Source organism: Gossypium hirsutum, chromosome A13 (assembly GCF_007990345.1).
Source record: "Gossypium hirsutum isolate 1008001.06 chromosome A13, Gossypium_hirsutum_v2.1, whole genome shotgun sequence".
In the NCBI taxonomy this organism is placed as follows: domain Eukaryota; kingdom Viridiplantae; phylum Streptophyta; class Magnoliopsida; order Malvales; family Malvaceae; genus Gossypium; species Gossypium hirsutum.
In genome coordinates this window covers 90,311,874-90,328,559 of record NC_053436.1, presented here as the reverse complement: position 1 = coordinate 90,328,559, position 16,686 = coordinate 90,311,874, and the positions used below count along the sequence as shown (strand labels likewise).

Here is a 16,686-nt window from a genome sequence, read left to right as displayed (position 1 = left end):
AAAATGGGTGATAGGTTTTTATAGACATATCCCCTTTGCCACAAGTGTTCAAGCAGAAATACGGGCACTTTGAGACAAGCTGATGCTTGTGAGAGAGGCTAACAATAAGAATATTGAGATTGAACTGGATGTCACTATTGTTACTGTTGAATCGAATAGCTGCTAATTGCTTAGTAAACAAAGTGTTGTTGAAGTGCTTGACGGAAACGACCATTTCACTTTCTTTTGCAATGAATAAACAAAAAACAAAGTAAATAAATGACATAAGGATTGTTTACATGGTTTGATTTCCTTATCTCTGCGGAGCTTAGTTCAATGAGTAAATTCACTATCTTTAATCTCTCATACAAAAAATGATTCAAGTTCTATCATAGTCCTGATATAGTAACCTCACATTTGTATTTAAAGACCTATATCACTCACCTCTAACTTCTTTCCATAAGAACTAAGGTTGTAAACACAACTTATTTACTCTCTCAAATGCACTCTCAAAATACGTTCCTCAATAAACAATTAAGTGCTCTCATTACTCAATACAAAAACTATGACGCCCTAAAAATTTAATTTTTATTTTTGCATATGTACTGTGTATCTACTTTAGTGGTTAAGTGTTCTGGATGTGTGTGTGAGGTCCCAAGTTCAAGCCATGACTTGGGAAATTTTGGTATTTTTATGAATGTAGCCCAATCTTTGGTTGTTAGGCTTTTAAATAAAAGACGGTAAATAATTGACAGAATGGGCCTGCTGGTTTGGTGGTTAAGTGGATTGTTAATATGCTGGTGGTCCTATGTTCGAATCCCTATGCAAGCATGGATGATGTTTTTGAATCAAATTTCAGCTAAAGTTGTGTAAAATTGGGTTTCTGAGTAGTTGGAGGTTAGTAGGAGTAATTTTGAGATAATTAAGGAGTTTTGGGATTCTATCAAAATCTTTTTGCTAATTTCTGTTCATTCAAAATTTCTATTCTCTCTTCCCTAAAATTTCTACTATTGTTTTGACATTTGTATACCCTTTTTACTGCCGAATTTTCACCACTCCCTCCCTCTTTTCTTTTTTGTTTGCCTTGCTAAATGAAAAACCTCCCTTTTTGGTGTAGTGTTTTATCGTGTTGGTTCGGTAAGTAGTACTTCCTCTTAGTTCTATCGTATTTTGATTAAACAATTAACAAGAGAGTTCGTGTTACTCTCGTTTAGGTGCCCTTCAAAGGTTGTAAACAGATATTTCAGTGGGTGGTGACGGCCGTTATCATTTTCGTCATGGTGAGTTTTTTGAATAGTTATTGGATTAGTCTATCGGGTTTTTCGTTTGGGGGTTATTGTTTAAATGATGAATCAAATGATTAATTAAGTGTTATATTGGTCAAATATAGGTTCTTGAAGGCTTGGGTTACTTTTCACAGTGAATTGACATCAGTGTGGTAGGCCGTGTGAAGGGACATGACCGTGTGATCGATAAGTCAGGCCGTGTGCATGCGACATAGCCGTGTGATGGCCAGATGAGGCCGTGTGTAACACACAGGCTCAACCAATTGAGTCGTGTGGGCCATACGGGTGTGTGGGCCTATATGGGTAGGGCACGTGGGCATGTGAGCCCATTTTTCTGAAATATCCTATAAGGTTGCACAGGTCGCCCAAGTCGACTGTAGACCTACTGTAGGATCGGTAAGCTTTACCTAGACATCTAATTATGTGATCTGATTGTATGGTGTATGACGAGCCTGATATCTATATTAAACTGAATGTATGTTTTGTTATTAGCATATTTGCATGTCATTTATGATATGTTGCATAGCATCGGGGTGGGTTGATGATGTTTGGAGGAAGTATAAATGGCTCTTAAGTCTGTTATCTGGCAGCTCAGCTACAAATTTCTGATTATGTGTCGCATTTCAGTACAACATGGTGTGTAGGGATGAGTGGGTTGATTTAATCCCCACATGGTATGTAGGGTTGGACGGAAATGGTGTGTAAAAGTTGGTGGGTAGGATTCTGATTTACTGTATCTGCATTTTGTGTCTGATATGGGCCAAGATCCTAATATAATTCTGAGATTGTATCTGAATAGGCTAAGGCCAAATTGATTTTGTAATAGGCTTGCGCCCGAACTGTAAACGACTGTATTCTGATGTATTTCTGTATGCATGTTTTCTGTGGGGATTACATACTGAGTTTGCAAAAACTCACATTTTTCTATTTAATCTAAACAGGTAGTCCCCCGACCTGAAGGGTTAGTGCAGCGGTAGACTCGACAGAGGCCACACATAAATTTTAGACTATTTTTCGTAAACTTTTAAATTTTATTACTTATTTGGGGTTTGATGTAATTTATGGACTTTGGACTGTCTGGCTTTAAATTTTTGGTTTCTCAAATTGTTTTACGATTTATTACTACAAGGCATGATAAAACACGGTTTTCCCTATGATCAAACGGGTTTTTTTTTTCTAAAATAAGTGTTTTCAAAACTTCTAGTAAAAAGATATGAATTTAGACATTTCAAAAAACATGCGTTTTTACTTTGACATTAAAACAAAGGCTAATTAACTGGAACAGTTTTTGACTCAACAAACTAGTTTTCTAATTTCATTCCAGTGACATCACCAGATTCCGCCATAACATCTAGGCCAGGTTTGGGGTGTTATATTTAGTAGTATTAGAGTCAGGTTGCAAAACTCGGCTGTGGATTTGGGTTAAAAAAACTTGGTTTTAACGAAATAATTTTAACATGGTTTGAAATATTTTTGACTGAGTATTTGGTACATCGAGTCTCCGGCGCTGATCCTGTAAGTTTTCTATATCCTCATAAAACTGATTAGAAACTACTGATAGTTTACTCTGAAAACATTGATATAGACTAGTCTGAAAACACTTTAGTTAGTATATACTGAGACTTCGAATTATGAAAATCACTTTAAACTACTGAAACTGCTTACATAAAATATTTGCTAATAATTATTGAATTGTCACTGATTCATAAAACTCTTAATACAAATAATTCGATTAGATATGAGCACACGAGGTATCAGCAGACGGGGTACTAGAGGCCGTGGTAGAGGCCGTAGAGGGGCTCGAACTGGGTTCTCATCTTCTAGCAACTTGCCTAACTTGGATATTAGTGATACGCTGATTTCACCTGTAACTGAGACTAGGTCTCAAGACTACATGGCAGAGGACGACGCACTGTCCTGAGCTATGCTCAGGATAATAGAGAGGGTTATTGGGCCCAATACTGGATCTGGGGGCCGGGGGTCAATTATGGAACCACTCTGGTCCAACGGGGCTGAGTTATTTAGGGGCATCACTGGAGTCACCCCTAACGTGGCTGAGTACTAGATAAAGGCCACGGAAAAAATTATGGACAATTTGGATTTTACACCCGAACAAAAACTGAAAGTGGTTGTTTTCTTGCTTCGTGATGAAGCATAGCAATGGTGGTTGACCATTAAGGAGGGCACTTAGCGCGAACGACTGACATGGGATTTTTATAAGTCTGCTTTCCAAGGTAAATATGTAGGGGCAAGCTATATCAATGCTAGGAGACGTGAGTTTTTAAATCTCACGCAAGGGGATCGTATAGTGGCTGAGTATTATATTGAGTTTTTTAGATTGAACCGCTATGCATGAGGTATGGTGGTGATTGAATATGAGTGTTATGTCTACTTCAAGGATGGACTTAGAGACAGTTTGAGAGTTCTAATAGCTTCCCAGAGGGAGCTGACTTTTTAGCACTAGTAGAGAAGACGAATATCGCCGAGGAGGTGAAGCGCGCTGAATGTCAAAATCAGGATAAGGAGAGAGGCAAGAATAAGAGAGATTCGGAGCCTTCGAGTTCTACATTGAGGCCTAAGAAAAAGGCCAGATCTGATGGGCCAGTTAGAGTTGGGGACCCTGTTGCATCTACTGGGAACGTGTCTTGTTGGCATTGTAGTAGACACCATCTAGATGAATGTTGGTGGACAACTGGGGCATGTTTGAGATGTGGGTCTATTAAGCACCGCGTTCGTGAGTTTTCGCTAAGGGCCGAGGGTCAATTACGGAACCACTCTGGTCCAACGGGGCTGAGTTATTTAGGGGCATCACTGGAGTCACCCCTAACGTGGCTGAGTACTAGATAAAGGCCACGGAAAAAATTATGGACGATTTGGATTTTACACTCGAACAAAAACTGAAAGTGGTTGTTTTCTTGCTTCGTGATGAAGCATAGCAATGGTGGTTGACCATTAAGGAGGGCACTTAGCGCGAACGACTGACATGGGATTTTTATAAGTCTTCTTTCCAAGGTAAATATGTAGGGGCAAGCTATATCGATGCTAGGAGACGTGAGTTTTTAAATCTCACGCAAGGGGATCGTATAGTGGCTGAGTATTATATTGAGTTTTTTAGGTTGAACTGCTATGCATGAGGTATGGTGGTGATTGAATATGAGTGTTATGTCTACTTCAAGGATGGACTTAGAGACAGTTTAAGAGTTCTAATAGCTTCCCAGAGGGAGCTGACTTTTTAGCACTAGTAGAGAAGACGAATATCACCGAGGAGGTGAAGCGCGCTGAATATCAAAACCAGGATAAGGAGAGAGGCAAGAATAAGAGAGATTTGGAGCCTTCGAGTTCTACATTGAGGCCTAAGAAAAAGGCCAGATCTGATGGGCCAGTTAGAGTTGGGGACCCTGTTGCATCTACTGGGAACGTGTCTTGTTGGCATTGTAGTAGTGGACAACTGGGGCATGTTTGAGATGTGGGTCTATTAAGCACCGCGTTCGTGAGTTTTCGCTAAGGGCCAAATAGATGCAAGCTCCGGGTGCTGGTACTGCGCAGCCACCGAGGGTAGTTCAGCAGCTATCTAGGGGTCGTGGTCAGGCTATGGGTGATAACGGCATAGGCCAGGGGTAGAGGTGCTGGACATAGTAAGGCGAGACAGTCTACTCTTTTTTATGCTGTTCATCAACGAGAGGACAAAGATGCTCCAGACATCATTATGGGTATATTTTTAATTTATAATGTACCTTATCTTGCACTGATAGATATAGGCTGTACACACTCATACGTAGTAAGTGCTCTGTCTAAAAACTTTGGGGACTCCAGTTGAGAGTACTGATAGTGAGGTACTGTATTGAGTCCCTTGGGGCAATCTTCCGGGTTAGTAGACTGTATAGAGATGTTCCATTAGAGGTTTAAGGGATAGTATTTCTGGCTAATCTGATGGAGCTTCCATTTGGGGAGTTCGATTTAATTTTGGGGATGGACCGATTGGTCAAGCACCAAGTAAGCCTAGATTGTATGACCAAGAGGGTCATTCTGAGAATCGAAGAGGATACCAAAATAGTTATGATTGGGGAACGTCAGGATTTTCTAACTAATGTGATTTCGGTGTTGGTGGCGAAAAAGTTGGTTCGAAAAGGATGTGAGGCATATTTGGCCTATGTAAGTGTTTCTGATTTTAGGGATTCTTCTGTAAAGGACATCAGAACTGTGAGGAAATTTCAAAATGTCTTTCCTGAGGAGCTACCGGGTTTGCCTCCAAAGCGAGAGGTAGAATTTGGGATTAAACTTATTCTGGGTACAGCTCCAGTATTTATCGCCCCCTACCGAATGGCACAGAAAGAGCTTACGGAGCTTAAAATTCAGATTAAGGAGTTGTTGGATCATGGGTTCATTTGTCCGAGTGTGTCTCTATGGGGAGCACCGGTACTGTTTATAAAGAAAAAGGATGGATCCATGCGTATGTGTATCGATTATTGGCAGTTGAACAAGCTGACGATCAAGAATAAGTACCCACTTCTGAGAATTGATGATCTATTCGACCAGTTCAGAGGGGCTTCTATATTTTCCAAGATTGATCTACGTTCGAGTTATCATCAATTGAGGGTTAAGAAGGCTGATGTGTATAAGACGACATTTAGGACTCGTTATGGTCATTACAAATTCCTAGTTATGCCCTTTGGTTTGACTAATGCACCAGCGACATTTATAGACTTGATGAACCAAGTGTTCCAACCCTATCTAGATCGGTTTGTAATGGTGTTCATCGATGATATCTTGGTGTACTCAAGGTTGGAGGACAAGCACAATGAGCATCTGAGAGTGCTGCTACAGATTCTTCGTGAGAAACAACTATATGCTAAGTTCAGCAAGTGTGAGTTTTGGCTCCAAGAAGTAACATTTTTAGGACATGTGGTCACTGTTGAGGGGATACGAGTTGATCCTCGTAAGGTTAAGGCAGTGTTGGATTAGAAACAGCTGAAGAACGTGCCTGAGATCAACAGTTTTCTGGGGTTAGCGAGGTACAATCGGCGCTTTGTAGAAGGGTTCTCCTTGATCGCAGCTTTGTTGACTAATCTTCTGCGTAAGGGAGTTCCTTTTGTATGGACTGATGCACAGCAAGAGAGCTTCAAGAAGCTCAAGACTGTTCTGACTTAGGCTCCTGTTTTGATTCAGCCTGAGCCCGGTAAGGACTGTGTGGTTTATAGTGATGCATCACATGTCGGTTTGGGTTATTTGTTGATGTAGGATGGTAAGGTGGTGGCATATGCATCTCGTCAGCTCAAAACTTATAAAGCGAATTATCCGACACATGATTTGGAATTGGCTACCGTAGTTTTTGCTTTAAAAATCTGGAGGCACTATCTGTACGGTAAAAAGTGTATTATCTACACTAATCATAAGTGCCTCAAGTATTTCCTTACTCAGAAGGAGTTGAATCTTATGTAGTGTAGATGGGTTGAGCTGCTTAAAGATTATGATTGTACCATTGAGTATTATCCTAGCAAGGCTAATGTGGTGGCCGATGCGTTGAGCCGTAGGGCTATAACTGATCTGAGGACGATGTTCGTTCGACTTAGCCTATTCGATGATGGGAGCTTGTTTGCTGAACTTCAGGTGAAACCAACATGGATCGAGCAGATCGGAGGTAAATAGATGAGGGATAGGACTTTCGAGTTATGTTTTCGTCAGATTGAGAATGGTGACACTTCCGATTTTGGGATAAACAGTGATGGGGTACTTTGTTTTCGCGATCAGATTTGTGTACCGAATGATAATGATTTAAGATAGTCGGTTATGAGGGAAGCGTATAGTAGTCCCTACGCTATGCATCCCGACGGGAATAAAATGTACCGAGATCTCCGAGAATTATACTAGTGGCCAAGGTTGAAGCCTGAAGTTACTAACTTCATTGCTCGTTGTTTGACTTGTCAGCAGGTTAAGGCTGAGCATCAGTTGCTTTCGGGGTTGCTGTAGCCTGTTAAGATACCGTTATGGAAATGGGAGCGAGTAACGATGGACTTTGTTAGTGGGTTACCTCTAACACCCACTAAGAAGGATTTTGTCTGGGTTATAGTGGATCGATTGACCAAGTCTTCTCACTTTATCTCGGTTAGGGCAGACTTTTCTCTTCAGAAATTGGTTAAGCTCTATATATCGAAGATAGTGATATTGCATGGGGTACCTATCTCGATCATATTTGATAGGGATCCTCGCTTCACGTCTCGATTTTGGAAAAAGCTACTAGAGGCTCTGGGTTCAAGGTTAGATTTTAGTACTACTTTCTATCCTCAGACAGATGGCCAATCTGAGAGGGTGATCCAGATACTGGATGATATGTTAAGGAGTTGTGTAATTGATTTTTGAGGTAGTTGGAAGGAGTACTTGCCGTTGGCAGAGTTTACCTATAATAATAGCTTTCAGTCTAGCATCCATATGGCACCTTACGAGGCACTGTATGGTCGTAAGTGTCGCACTCCTTTATGTTGGACTCAGTTGGGCAAGAGACGTGTTCTGGGTCTTGAGTTGGTCTCCGAGACTGAAGATAAGGTTCGATTGATTAGAGATCGACTGAAGGCAGCTTTTGATAGGCAGAAACCTTACGCTGATCTGAAGAGACGTGAGATCGAGTATTTTATGGAAGACTTCGTGTTTTTGAAGGTCTTACTATGGAAGAAGGTTCTGAGGTTCGGTTGCAAGGGAAAGTTGAGCCCTATGTTTTTGGGTCGTATCGGATTCTGAAACGAGTGGGACCGGTTGCTTATCAGTTGGAGTTACTTCCAGAGTTAGACCGCATTTATGATGTGTTTCACATCTTGATGTTGAGACACTACCACTCTGATCTCACGCAAATCGTCTCTGTTGAGGAAATTGAGGTTGGACTAGATCTGACCTTCGAGGAGGAGCCAGTTCAGATTCTGGATCGTGATATAAAGGTCATTAGGAGGAAATCCATTCCTTTGGTGAAAGTGCTGTGACGGAATCATATCACTGAGAAGGCTATATGGGAGCTTGAGGATGCGATGCGTCAGCAGTATCCTTATCTGTTCTGATCAGGTAAATTTCGAGGCCGAAATTTTCTTTTAGGGGGTAGAGGTGTGACACCTCAAAAATTTAATTTTTGTTTTTGCGTATGTGTGATACACAACTGTGTATCTGCTTCAGTGGTTAAGTGTTCTGGATGTGTGTGAAAAGTCCCAAGTTCAAGCCATGACTTAGGAAATTTTGGTATTTTTATGAATGTAGCCCAATCTTTGGTTGTTAGGCTTTTAAATAAAAACGGTAAATAATTGACAGAATGGGCCTACTGGTCTGGTGGTAAGTGGAGTGTTAATATGCTGGTGGTCCTGTGTTCGAATCCCTACGAGAGCATGGATGATGTTTTTGCTTCAAATTTCGGCTAGAGTTGTGTAAATTTGGGTTTTTGAGTAGTTGGAGGTTAGTGGGAATGATGGTGAGATAGTTAAGGAATTTTGGGATTCTATCAAAATCTTTTTGCTAATTTCGGTTCATTCAAAATTTCTGTTCTCTGTTTCCCAAAATTTTTTCCATTGTTCTGACGTTTGTTTATCATTTTTGTTACCTAATTTTCACCTCCCTCCCTCTTTTCTTTTTCGTTTACTTTGCTAAGTGAAAAACCTCCCTTTTTGGTGCAGTGGTTTATCATGTTGGTTCAGTAAGTGATGCTTCCTCTTAGTTCTGTCGTATTTTGATTAAGCAGTTAACATGAAAGTTCATGTTGCTCTCATTTTGGTACTATTCGAAGGCTGTAAACAGATATTTCAGTAGGTGGTGACGGCTGTTATCATTTTTGTCGTGGTGAGTTTTTTGAATCGTTATTGGATTAGTCTCTTGGGTTTTTCGTTTGGGGGTTATTGTTTAAATGACGAATCAAATGATTAATTAAGTGTTATATTGGTCAAATATAGGTTCTTGAAGGCTCAAGTTACTTTTCAAAACAAATTGACACCAGGTGTGTACCTGAAAATGAAAAAAAACCGGGATTCAGCAAAAGCCAAAAAAGTAAATTCTTGATGCCACACGAGCGTGTAGTCCCCCGTGTGGTAGGCCGTATGAGGGGACACGGCCGTGTGATTGATGAGCCAGGCCATGCAAGTGCGACACGACTGTGTGTGACACATGGGCTTGACCAATTGGGCCGTGTGGGCCACACGGGCATGTGGAATTCTGGGCAAGGCCTTGTGATCCACACGGCCAAGGCCAATTTGAGCCGTGTGGGCCACATGAACGTGTGGGCCCACACGGGTAAGCCACATGGATGTGTTAGCCCATTTTTCTGAAGTATCCTGTAAGGTTGCACGGGTCACACAAGTCGACTGTGGATTTACTGTAGGGTCGGTAAGCTTTACTTAGACCCTTAATTATGTGATCTGATTATATGGTGTCTAACTGAGCCTGATATCTGTATTAAACTGAATGTATGTTTTGTTATTAGTATATTTGCATGTCATTTATGGTATGTTGCATAGCATCGGGGTAGGTTGATGATGTTTGGAGGAAGTATCTAAAAGGCTCTTAAGCCTGTTATCTGGCAGCTCAGCTGCAAATTTCTAATTATGTGCCGCATTTCGGTACAACATAGTATGTAGGGATGGGTGGATTGATTTAATCCCCACATGGTGTGTAGACCTGGACGGAGATGGTGTGTAGAAGCTTGTGAGTAAGATTCTGATTTACTGTATTTGCATTCTGTGTCTGATATGGGCAAGGCCCTAATATAATTCTGAGATTGTATCTGAATGGGCTATGGCTAAATTGATTTTGTAATGGGCTTGGGCCGGGACTGTAAACGACTGTATTATGATGTGTTTCTATATGCATGTTTTCTGTGGGGATTACACACTGAGTTTGCGAAAACTCTCCCTTTTCTATTTAATCTGAGCAGGTAGTCCCCAGATCTGAGGGGTCAGCGCAGCGGAGGACTCGACGATGGACACACATAAATTTTAGACTATTTTTCGCAAACTTTCAGATTTTATTACTTATTTGGGGTTTGATGTAATTTATGGACTTTGGACTGTCTGGCTTTAAATTTTTGGTTTCTCAAATTGTTTTACGATTTATTACTGCAAGGCATGATAAAACACGATTTTCTCTATGATCAAACGGGTTTTTTTTCCTAAAATAAGTGTTTTCAAAGCTTCTGCTAAAAAGATATGAATTTAGACATTTCGAAAAACATGCGTTTTTACTTCGAAAATAAAATAAAGGCTAAATAACTGGAACGGTTTTTGACTCGACAAACTAGTTTTCGAATTCCATTCCATGTGACATCACCAGATTCGGTCATAATGTCTAGGCCAGGTTTGGGGTGTTACAAAAACTTATAAAAGTCTATCAAATATATAGCAGTACGAGACTTACTAAGATACCAAGAGATTAGTTACAATCTAATCGCCTAGTAACAAATAGTTAAAATAGAAAAATACAATATACTAATAAAATCAATATAAAAGTCATCTGTTTGAAGATATGTCTTCAACGTTATCCCAATCTAATGTCTATTATCCAAGGGATTTAATTTCTTGATCCGATCCAATCTAATTTTCAAGATAGTTGCTTTAAATGGATTGGTCTTCAAAGTTGCGCTTGCATATTCATAATATCAACATCATTCAAAGCCCAAAATTTTGTTTAAAAAATTATCAACATCAAATATGAAAAGTAATCATGTGTTGTAACACCCCTCACCCTTCTCCATCGCTGAATTAGGGTTACGGGATGCTACAACAATTATCCGAACACATAAAGGCTATTTCTATACAAATTTAATTTCAAAACAATCATCAATAGACTTTCATTCAATAAACATGTTATTTATACAAAAACAAAATTAAATCAAGCCTACGAATCTCGAAAATCAATTCAGAAATAGACAAGGATTGTTTCGAAACATAACATAAATAAAAGTAGGGTAAAAACAGAAAACAAGGGCCACACGACCTTATGACAAGGCTGAGGCCCTGCGATGAAATAGCACAAAGTCAAGTCCCCAAACTGTGTAATAGACTGATGCCATGTATAATAGGGTCACACGACTATGTTATCAGGTCGTGTAACAGGTTGATGCCATGTGTACCTGAAATCACAAAAATTAAACAGAGCACATGGTCGTGTTACATGCCCATGTGAGACATACAGCCATGTGGTAGACCATGTATGCCATAAGGGACCTTGAAATAGAAGATATATATATATATATCAATAATTTACTTAAATCCTAAGCATACCAAAATCATTCATTCCTGATCGCGTTATTTCGTGATAGGTTTTAAATATTTATAATTAATCGTTTTTGAAACTAACTATTATCGCGATGTAGGCAAGTGTACCTATCGAACAGTAGTATAGTTTTAGCAATACCAAATTGTTGAACCTAAAGGAACTAAAAGTACTAGTAATGACTGCCTTTTTATTATCTAGCCTAAGAATAAAGAGGTTTTGTTTTAATTAACTAATTATCTAAACTAAGAACTCACAAAGAAAAGAATTGGGGAATTGCTTTTGGGGAAAATCGATTGACTTAAAAAAATACCTAAGGAAAAATCCACCTAGACTTTACTTGTTATTTTGGCTCTAAATCGGACGATTTATTCATTCAACTTGTTTCGTAGAGATCCCTAAGTTATGTTATTATCCCTATTCAAGACTAATAACGTCTAATCCCTAGATTGAATAACCGAGCCTTTTCTCTAATTAACACTCTAGGGTTGCATTAACTCGATCTATGGATCCCCTTATTAGGTTTTACCCTAATCCGGCAAAATCTTGTCACCCTATGTCTAGACGCGCAATCAACTCCGCTTAATTATGACAAATGTACTCTTAGACGGGGTCTATTCCTCCTCTGAATAAAAGCTTGTCTTGAATCAGTATCCTGGGATATTAAAACAAGAATTAAGAACACATAATTAAGAACAAGTTAAATATTTATCATACAATTCAAAAATAATAACAAGATTCATCTTAGGTTTTATTCCCCTTAGGTATTTAGGGGTTTTAGTTTACAACTAAATAAGAAAACATCTCAAAAGAATAAAGAATACAAAACATAAAGAAAAACCCAAAACTTTTGAAGGGAAATTGAGGAGAGATCTTCAGTCTTGATGATGAATCCGGCTTCTGAGATGGATCACTCGGCTTCCTTGGAGTAATTCCTTACTCCCTATTCTCCATCTCCTTTTCTTCTTTCTCTATGGTGTATTTATAGGCTTTGGAATGCATAAAAGCCCTCAAAATTAGCCTTTTCCGAATTGGATTCAACTTGGGCTCAGCAGGGACACACCCGTGGCACACGCCCGTGTTCGATTACTTCAGGCCGTGCTCGAGCCTGCCAAATTGACAAGGCCGTGTGGTCTGCCCGTGGAAGGAGGTCCAGGCCGTGTTGATTTCGTACTTTGGCCCATTTTCTCCGTTTTTGGCCCGTTTCTCGTTCCTTTCGCTCTCCTATGCTCTTTTAAGTGTAAAACATGGAATTAAAGCATTAAGAGCATCGAATTCACCAATTCTCACCCATAAAATGCATTAAACATGGGGTAAAAATATGTATAAATTACGGTTTATCAATTCCACCTATTCAAAACATACTAAGTTCATATTGAAACATGTCATTTGCCTAGTTCTAACCAATATGTCATAAGACACTATCACAAACAACATTCAAAAGTACAATCAAACCATCCACATAGAATATATATTCACTAATGTACATTGTATCAAAAGTGCAATCTAAGCCATGCCTTTCTATCAAGCTAAAACTTTCCTGTCTTAATCAAAGTAAACTTACACTAATTACACACATTATCATTTTGGTACCTATCCAAACTTACCATCCATGTACATTTTTATATCACAATTTGCATTAACTACAAACATCAACTAGCATAGAAACCAAACATTTCATACAAGTTCAACCATTTCCAACCATTTCAAAATCTAAGATCAACATAACATTTTCAAGATGCTTTTATCAATTTACCATATCAACATATCATAGTAAACATTATATTTATCTTATTACAAATTAACCATTAAAACATATTACAATTTCCATCCTACGACTTCAAATCCAACAACCCAAAATACCTTATATACATGCCACAAAACTAAATTAAACGAGTCAAAATCTACCAAGACGAAGGATTGATAGTGTGAGCCTTGAAGTTGATATGTTTGTCCAATTCTGCAAAATGTTAACTAGAGAAATAGAGAATAAATAGAGTAAGTTTATATAACTTAGTAAGTTCATAATTAAAATCTAAACCAACTTACCTTATACAAATGATTGAAATTAAAAAACTTAGTTTATAATGACTTGTTATTCAATTTGCAAGAACATGTGAGACTTAACACAGAAATAAATCATCATATAATTCATATTCTTCAATAGTTTAATCAAAATCATTCATATATTCATTCCATTGAATCAATATCAAAAACATTCTTCTATATCCATTCAATAGCATAATTCTTTTGATAGTTAATCACATATGTAATAGGCCCATTTCGCCCGGGCCCATGAAAAACAAAAAAACCAAAAATAAAAATATATTTATAAAACCAAACAAAAATAAATGAAAGGCCAAATCGTTTATAGGGCCAAAGTCCATTTACAAAACCCAAAAACTAAAATGCAAAAATAAAAAAACAATACAATAAAAGTCCAATAAAATCCGACCCAATTAAATAAATCCTAAAACCCAATAGCCCAAACCCGAGGCCCAATACGCCCAAAAAAAGAGTACAGCAGATGAGAGCACTAGAAGCTTCTGGAATAGGCCAGAGAGTTGGGGCTCCCACGAGTGGCTCCTCGCATGGCCTCCTTCGCACTTCTCCTCGCTTCTCTGTATGGCCGAGTTTGCACAGGAATACACGAGAAGAAGCAGTAACAGAATATACAGCCAAATGATAGAAGGAAAATATAATTTTTATTTTTCATTTATTCTGTAAATCTGGCTACAAAAAGCCATTATCTGTACCTTGATTTTTGACGCGGACTATACGCATACACAGGCAAATCAAATAGAGAGAAATTAGTCAACATTTTAAGGTGATTTTAGCTTTTCTAGTTTTTTTTTCCTTCTTGATTTATTTTCTGGAAGTGCTTCATCACTGCATTTTTTTAAAAAAAATAGAAAAAAAGGAAACAAGGGAAAAGAAGTGTTACCGTGCAAAAATGCCATGGATTTCTTCTCTTTGCTTCGTTGACATCGAAGTTGAAGGGAGATCTCGAGACTGATTCGGGCTAAAGTGGATGTTTTCTTTGAACTTTATTTTGCTTTTGGTAAAATAGCATAGGATTTTAAGTTTTTTTTTTTTAAAAAAAAAGGGAGAAGGAGTGCACTTACCAGATCTCCATGAGCGGGGCTTCTGTTGACAAAATCCGATCACCATTGGTGCTCCCTTGGCCATCAAATAAATGATGGTTTGGGCGGCTGCATGTTGAGCCAAACCCTAGTGATAGGGGATAAAATTTTTGTTTTAGGAAAATGGAAGGTTAAGTTGAATTTTGAAAAGAAAAAATGAATGAAAATTAAAAGGTAGCATTAGATTTGGAAACAGCATCATGTAAAAGAGTGGGCCTGCGCGTGTTGACCCAATCCGAGAATTGGATCCGCTTGCTTTTGCTTCAAATGGGTTAATAGCGCATATGGTCCTCCTCTTTCATGCCTATTTTCAATTGGCCTCTGTTTATACTTTGTTTATCTTAGAAATTTTCCCTAAAATTTGTATGCCTTCGTATTTTAGCCCACATCTCAACGCAATGTTTCAGGATCAAGGATAATTTCAATCTGGGTCCCTGTGAATTCACGCGTGTTATACGTGGGTCCTTATTTTATTATTAGTAGTTTATTTTATTTGTAAATTATCCTTTTTCATTTTTTACTTTGATTTCAATTAGGTAATTCGTTTAGATTCATTTTATAGTTTTAAATTCGGGCTTATTTACTTGTATATTTTGAGTTACTTTAGTAATTATTTTTTTAAATTTATTTTTATCATATCATTTATATTATTTGTAATGTTTGTATTAATTGTATCATTTGTATTATTGGTTTACTTATTTGTTGTAATTTGGGTAATTGGTAATTGTATTTTCACATGTTGTATAATATTTTATGTAACATTTTATACATTATTATACATGTATATATATACCTTATAATAAAATTAGCTTTATTCTATGAATATTATTAACATTAAATTATTACATACATCTAACTGTTTTTGAATTTACTCATATATTTATATATATATTTGTTGTTCAAAAGGAAATTACATGTTTCATATATTACTTAAATATTATACGTATACGGAAACATTGGTACATAAATTTAATTTATATACATTACTAAATCCATACATTTTATGCATATAGTCTTCTTTGTACATATAAGTATATTATCAAGTCTATTATATAATTTATAATTTAATTTAATCTTAAAGACATTATTTAGTGCATATTTTTTTACAAGTAATGATTACTAAATTTATTTATGTATATGTATGTTTTTGTAAACTGTATGTATTTCTTAAAGATTATATTTTATTATATATTTTTGTTATCCTTTTATACCCCATACATTATCTAAATTTTCCTTTATATATTTTAATAAATATATTTTTTAGCCCTTGGAATATTTCTTGATTTAAAAATCTTCGTCCTATTATACATATTTTAATGACTACTTATATATCTCTATTTTGCTTCAAAATCATTAACTTCTCAATTTTTATATATTGTGTGATCATTATTATTTAAACTTGCCTTACATCATGTCGTTTTTTAAAATTTTCATTTTATTTTGTATATCTTGTATTAATTGTGCTGCATCAGATTATGTATATTGTTATTGTATATTATTTGTTCATGGTTTTATTTGTTATATTAATTGTTCTCCTTTTATGATTAAGAATTTGGTTACATTTGCCTAGAATAGTTGTATTAAGTTGTATTTGGCTTTAAAATGGTTTATCCTTTTCTATACAAATATTTCTTTGTGATACATTAAGTATTCTATCTTATTTCTTTTAAAAACGAGTAAATGTGTTTTAAGCTAATTTCCAATTTTCATTATTATTCAAAAATTTTGAAATAAGGCAATATTCAATATTTGGGAATTCGGGAAATCGTGCCCTACTGTGCTGGGTATGATTTTTCGGTGAACTAAATATTTGGATATCCTTTTATAATTTTACGAGTTTTTGAGGATAAAAAATCAATCGTATTTTTGAAGGTATAAAGGATTGTGTCCAATCGTGCTAGATATGATGCTGCATATCTTTGAAACGAGAGAATTTTGACCGTTAATTTGAACTAGTCAAACATTTTAAAAAGAATTATACTTCGAAAGATGTTTTTTAAAAAACCTTTGATATAAGGATAGCATCGAATTAGTTTGGTACCAAT

General features: G+C 37.1%; 1 protein-coding gene and 1 long non-coding RNA gene across 2 annotated transcripts; one reads left to right on the top strand and one right to left on the bottom strand.

The window, feature by feature from the left end:
• Window positions 1-4,781: 4,781 nt before the first annotated feature.
• Window positions 4,782-8,233, top strand: LOC121212327 (uncharacterized). Its single transcript, XM_041084792.1, has 7 exons — window positions 4,782-4,882; window positions 5,438-5,686; window positions 6,047-6,149; window positions 6,234-6,401; window positions 6,705-6,872; window positions 7,752-7,875; window positions 7,917-8,233. Exons 1-7 carry the CDS (start codon window positions 4,782-4,784, stop codon window positions 8,231-8,233), a joined length of 1,230 nt encoding a protein of 409 aa, XP_040940726.1.
• Window positions 8,234-13,707: 5,474 nt separating this feature from the next.
• On the bottom strand, window positions 13,708-15,179 carry LOC121212462 (uncharacterized). Its single transcript, XR_005907680.1, has 2 exons — window positions 14,443-15,179; window positions 13,708-14,119 (listed from the first exon to the last, which is right to left on the bottom strand). It is a non-coding gene; the product is annotated as an uncharacterized lncRNA (long non-coding RNA).
• Between the last annotated feature and the right edge of the window lie 1,507 nt (window positions 15,180-16,686).

Coding starts and splice junctions, on each gene's coding strand:
- LOC121212327 (XM_041084792.1), top strand. CDS start 4,782: ATGCAAGCTCCGGGTGCTGGTACTGCGCAGCCACCGAGGGTAGTTCAG. Junction 6,402..6,704: donor GCTTCAAGAAGCTCAAGACT/GTTCTGACTTAG, acceptor AATCTTATGTAG/TGTAGATGGGTTGAGCTGCT. Junction 6,873..7,751: donor GCTTGTTTGCTGAACTTCAG/GTGAAACCAACA, acceptor TGTTGGACTCAG/TTGGGCAAGAGACGTGTTCT.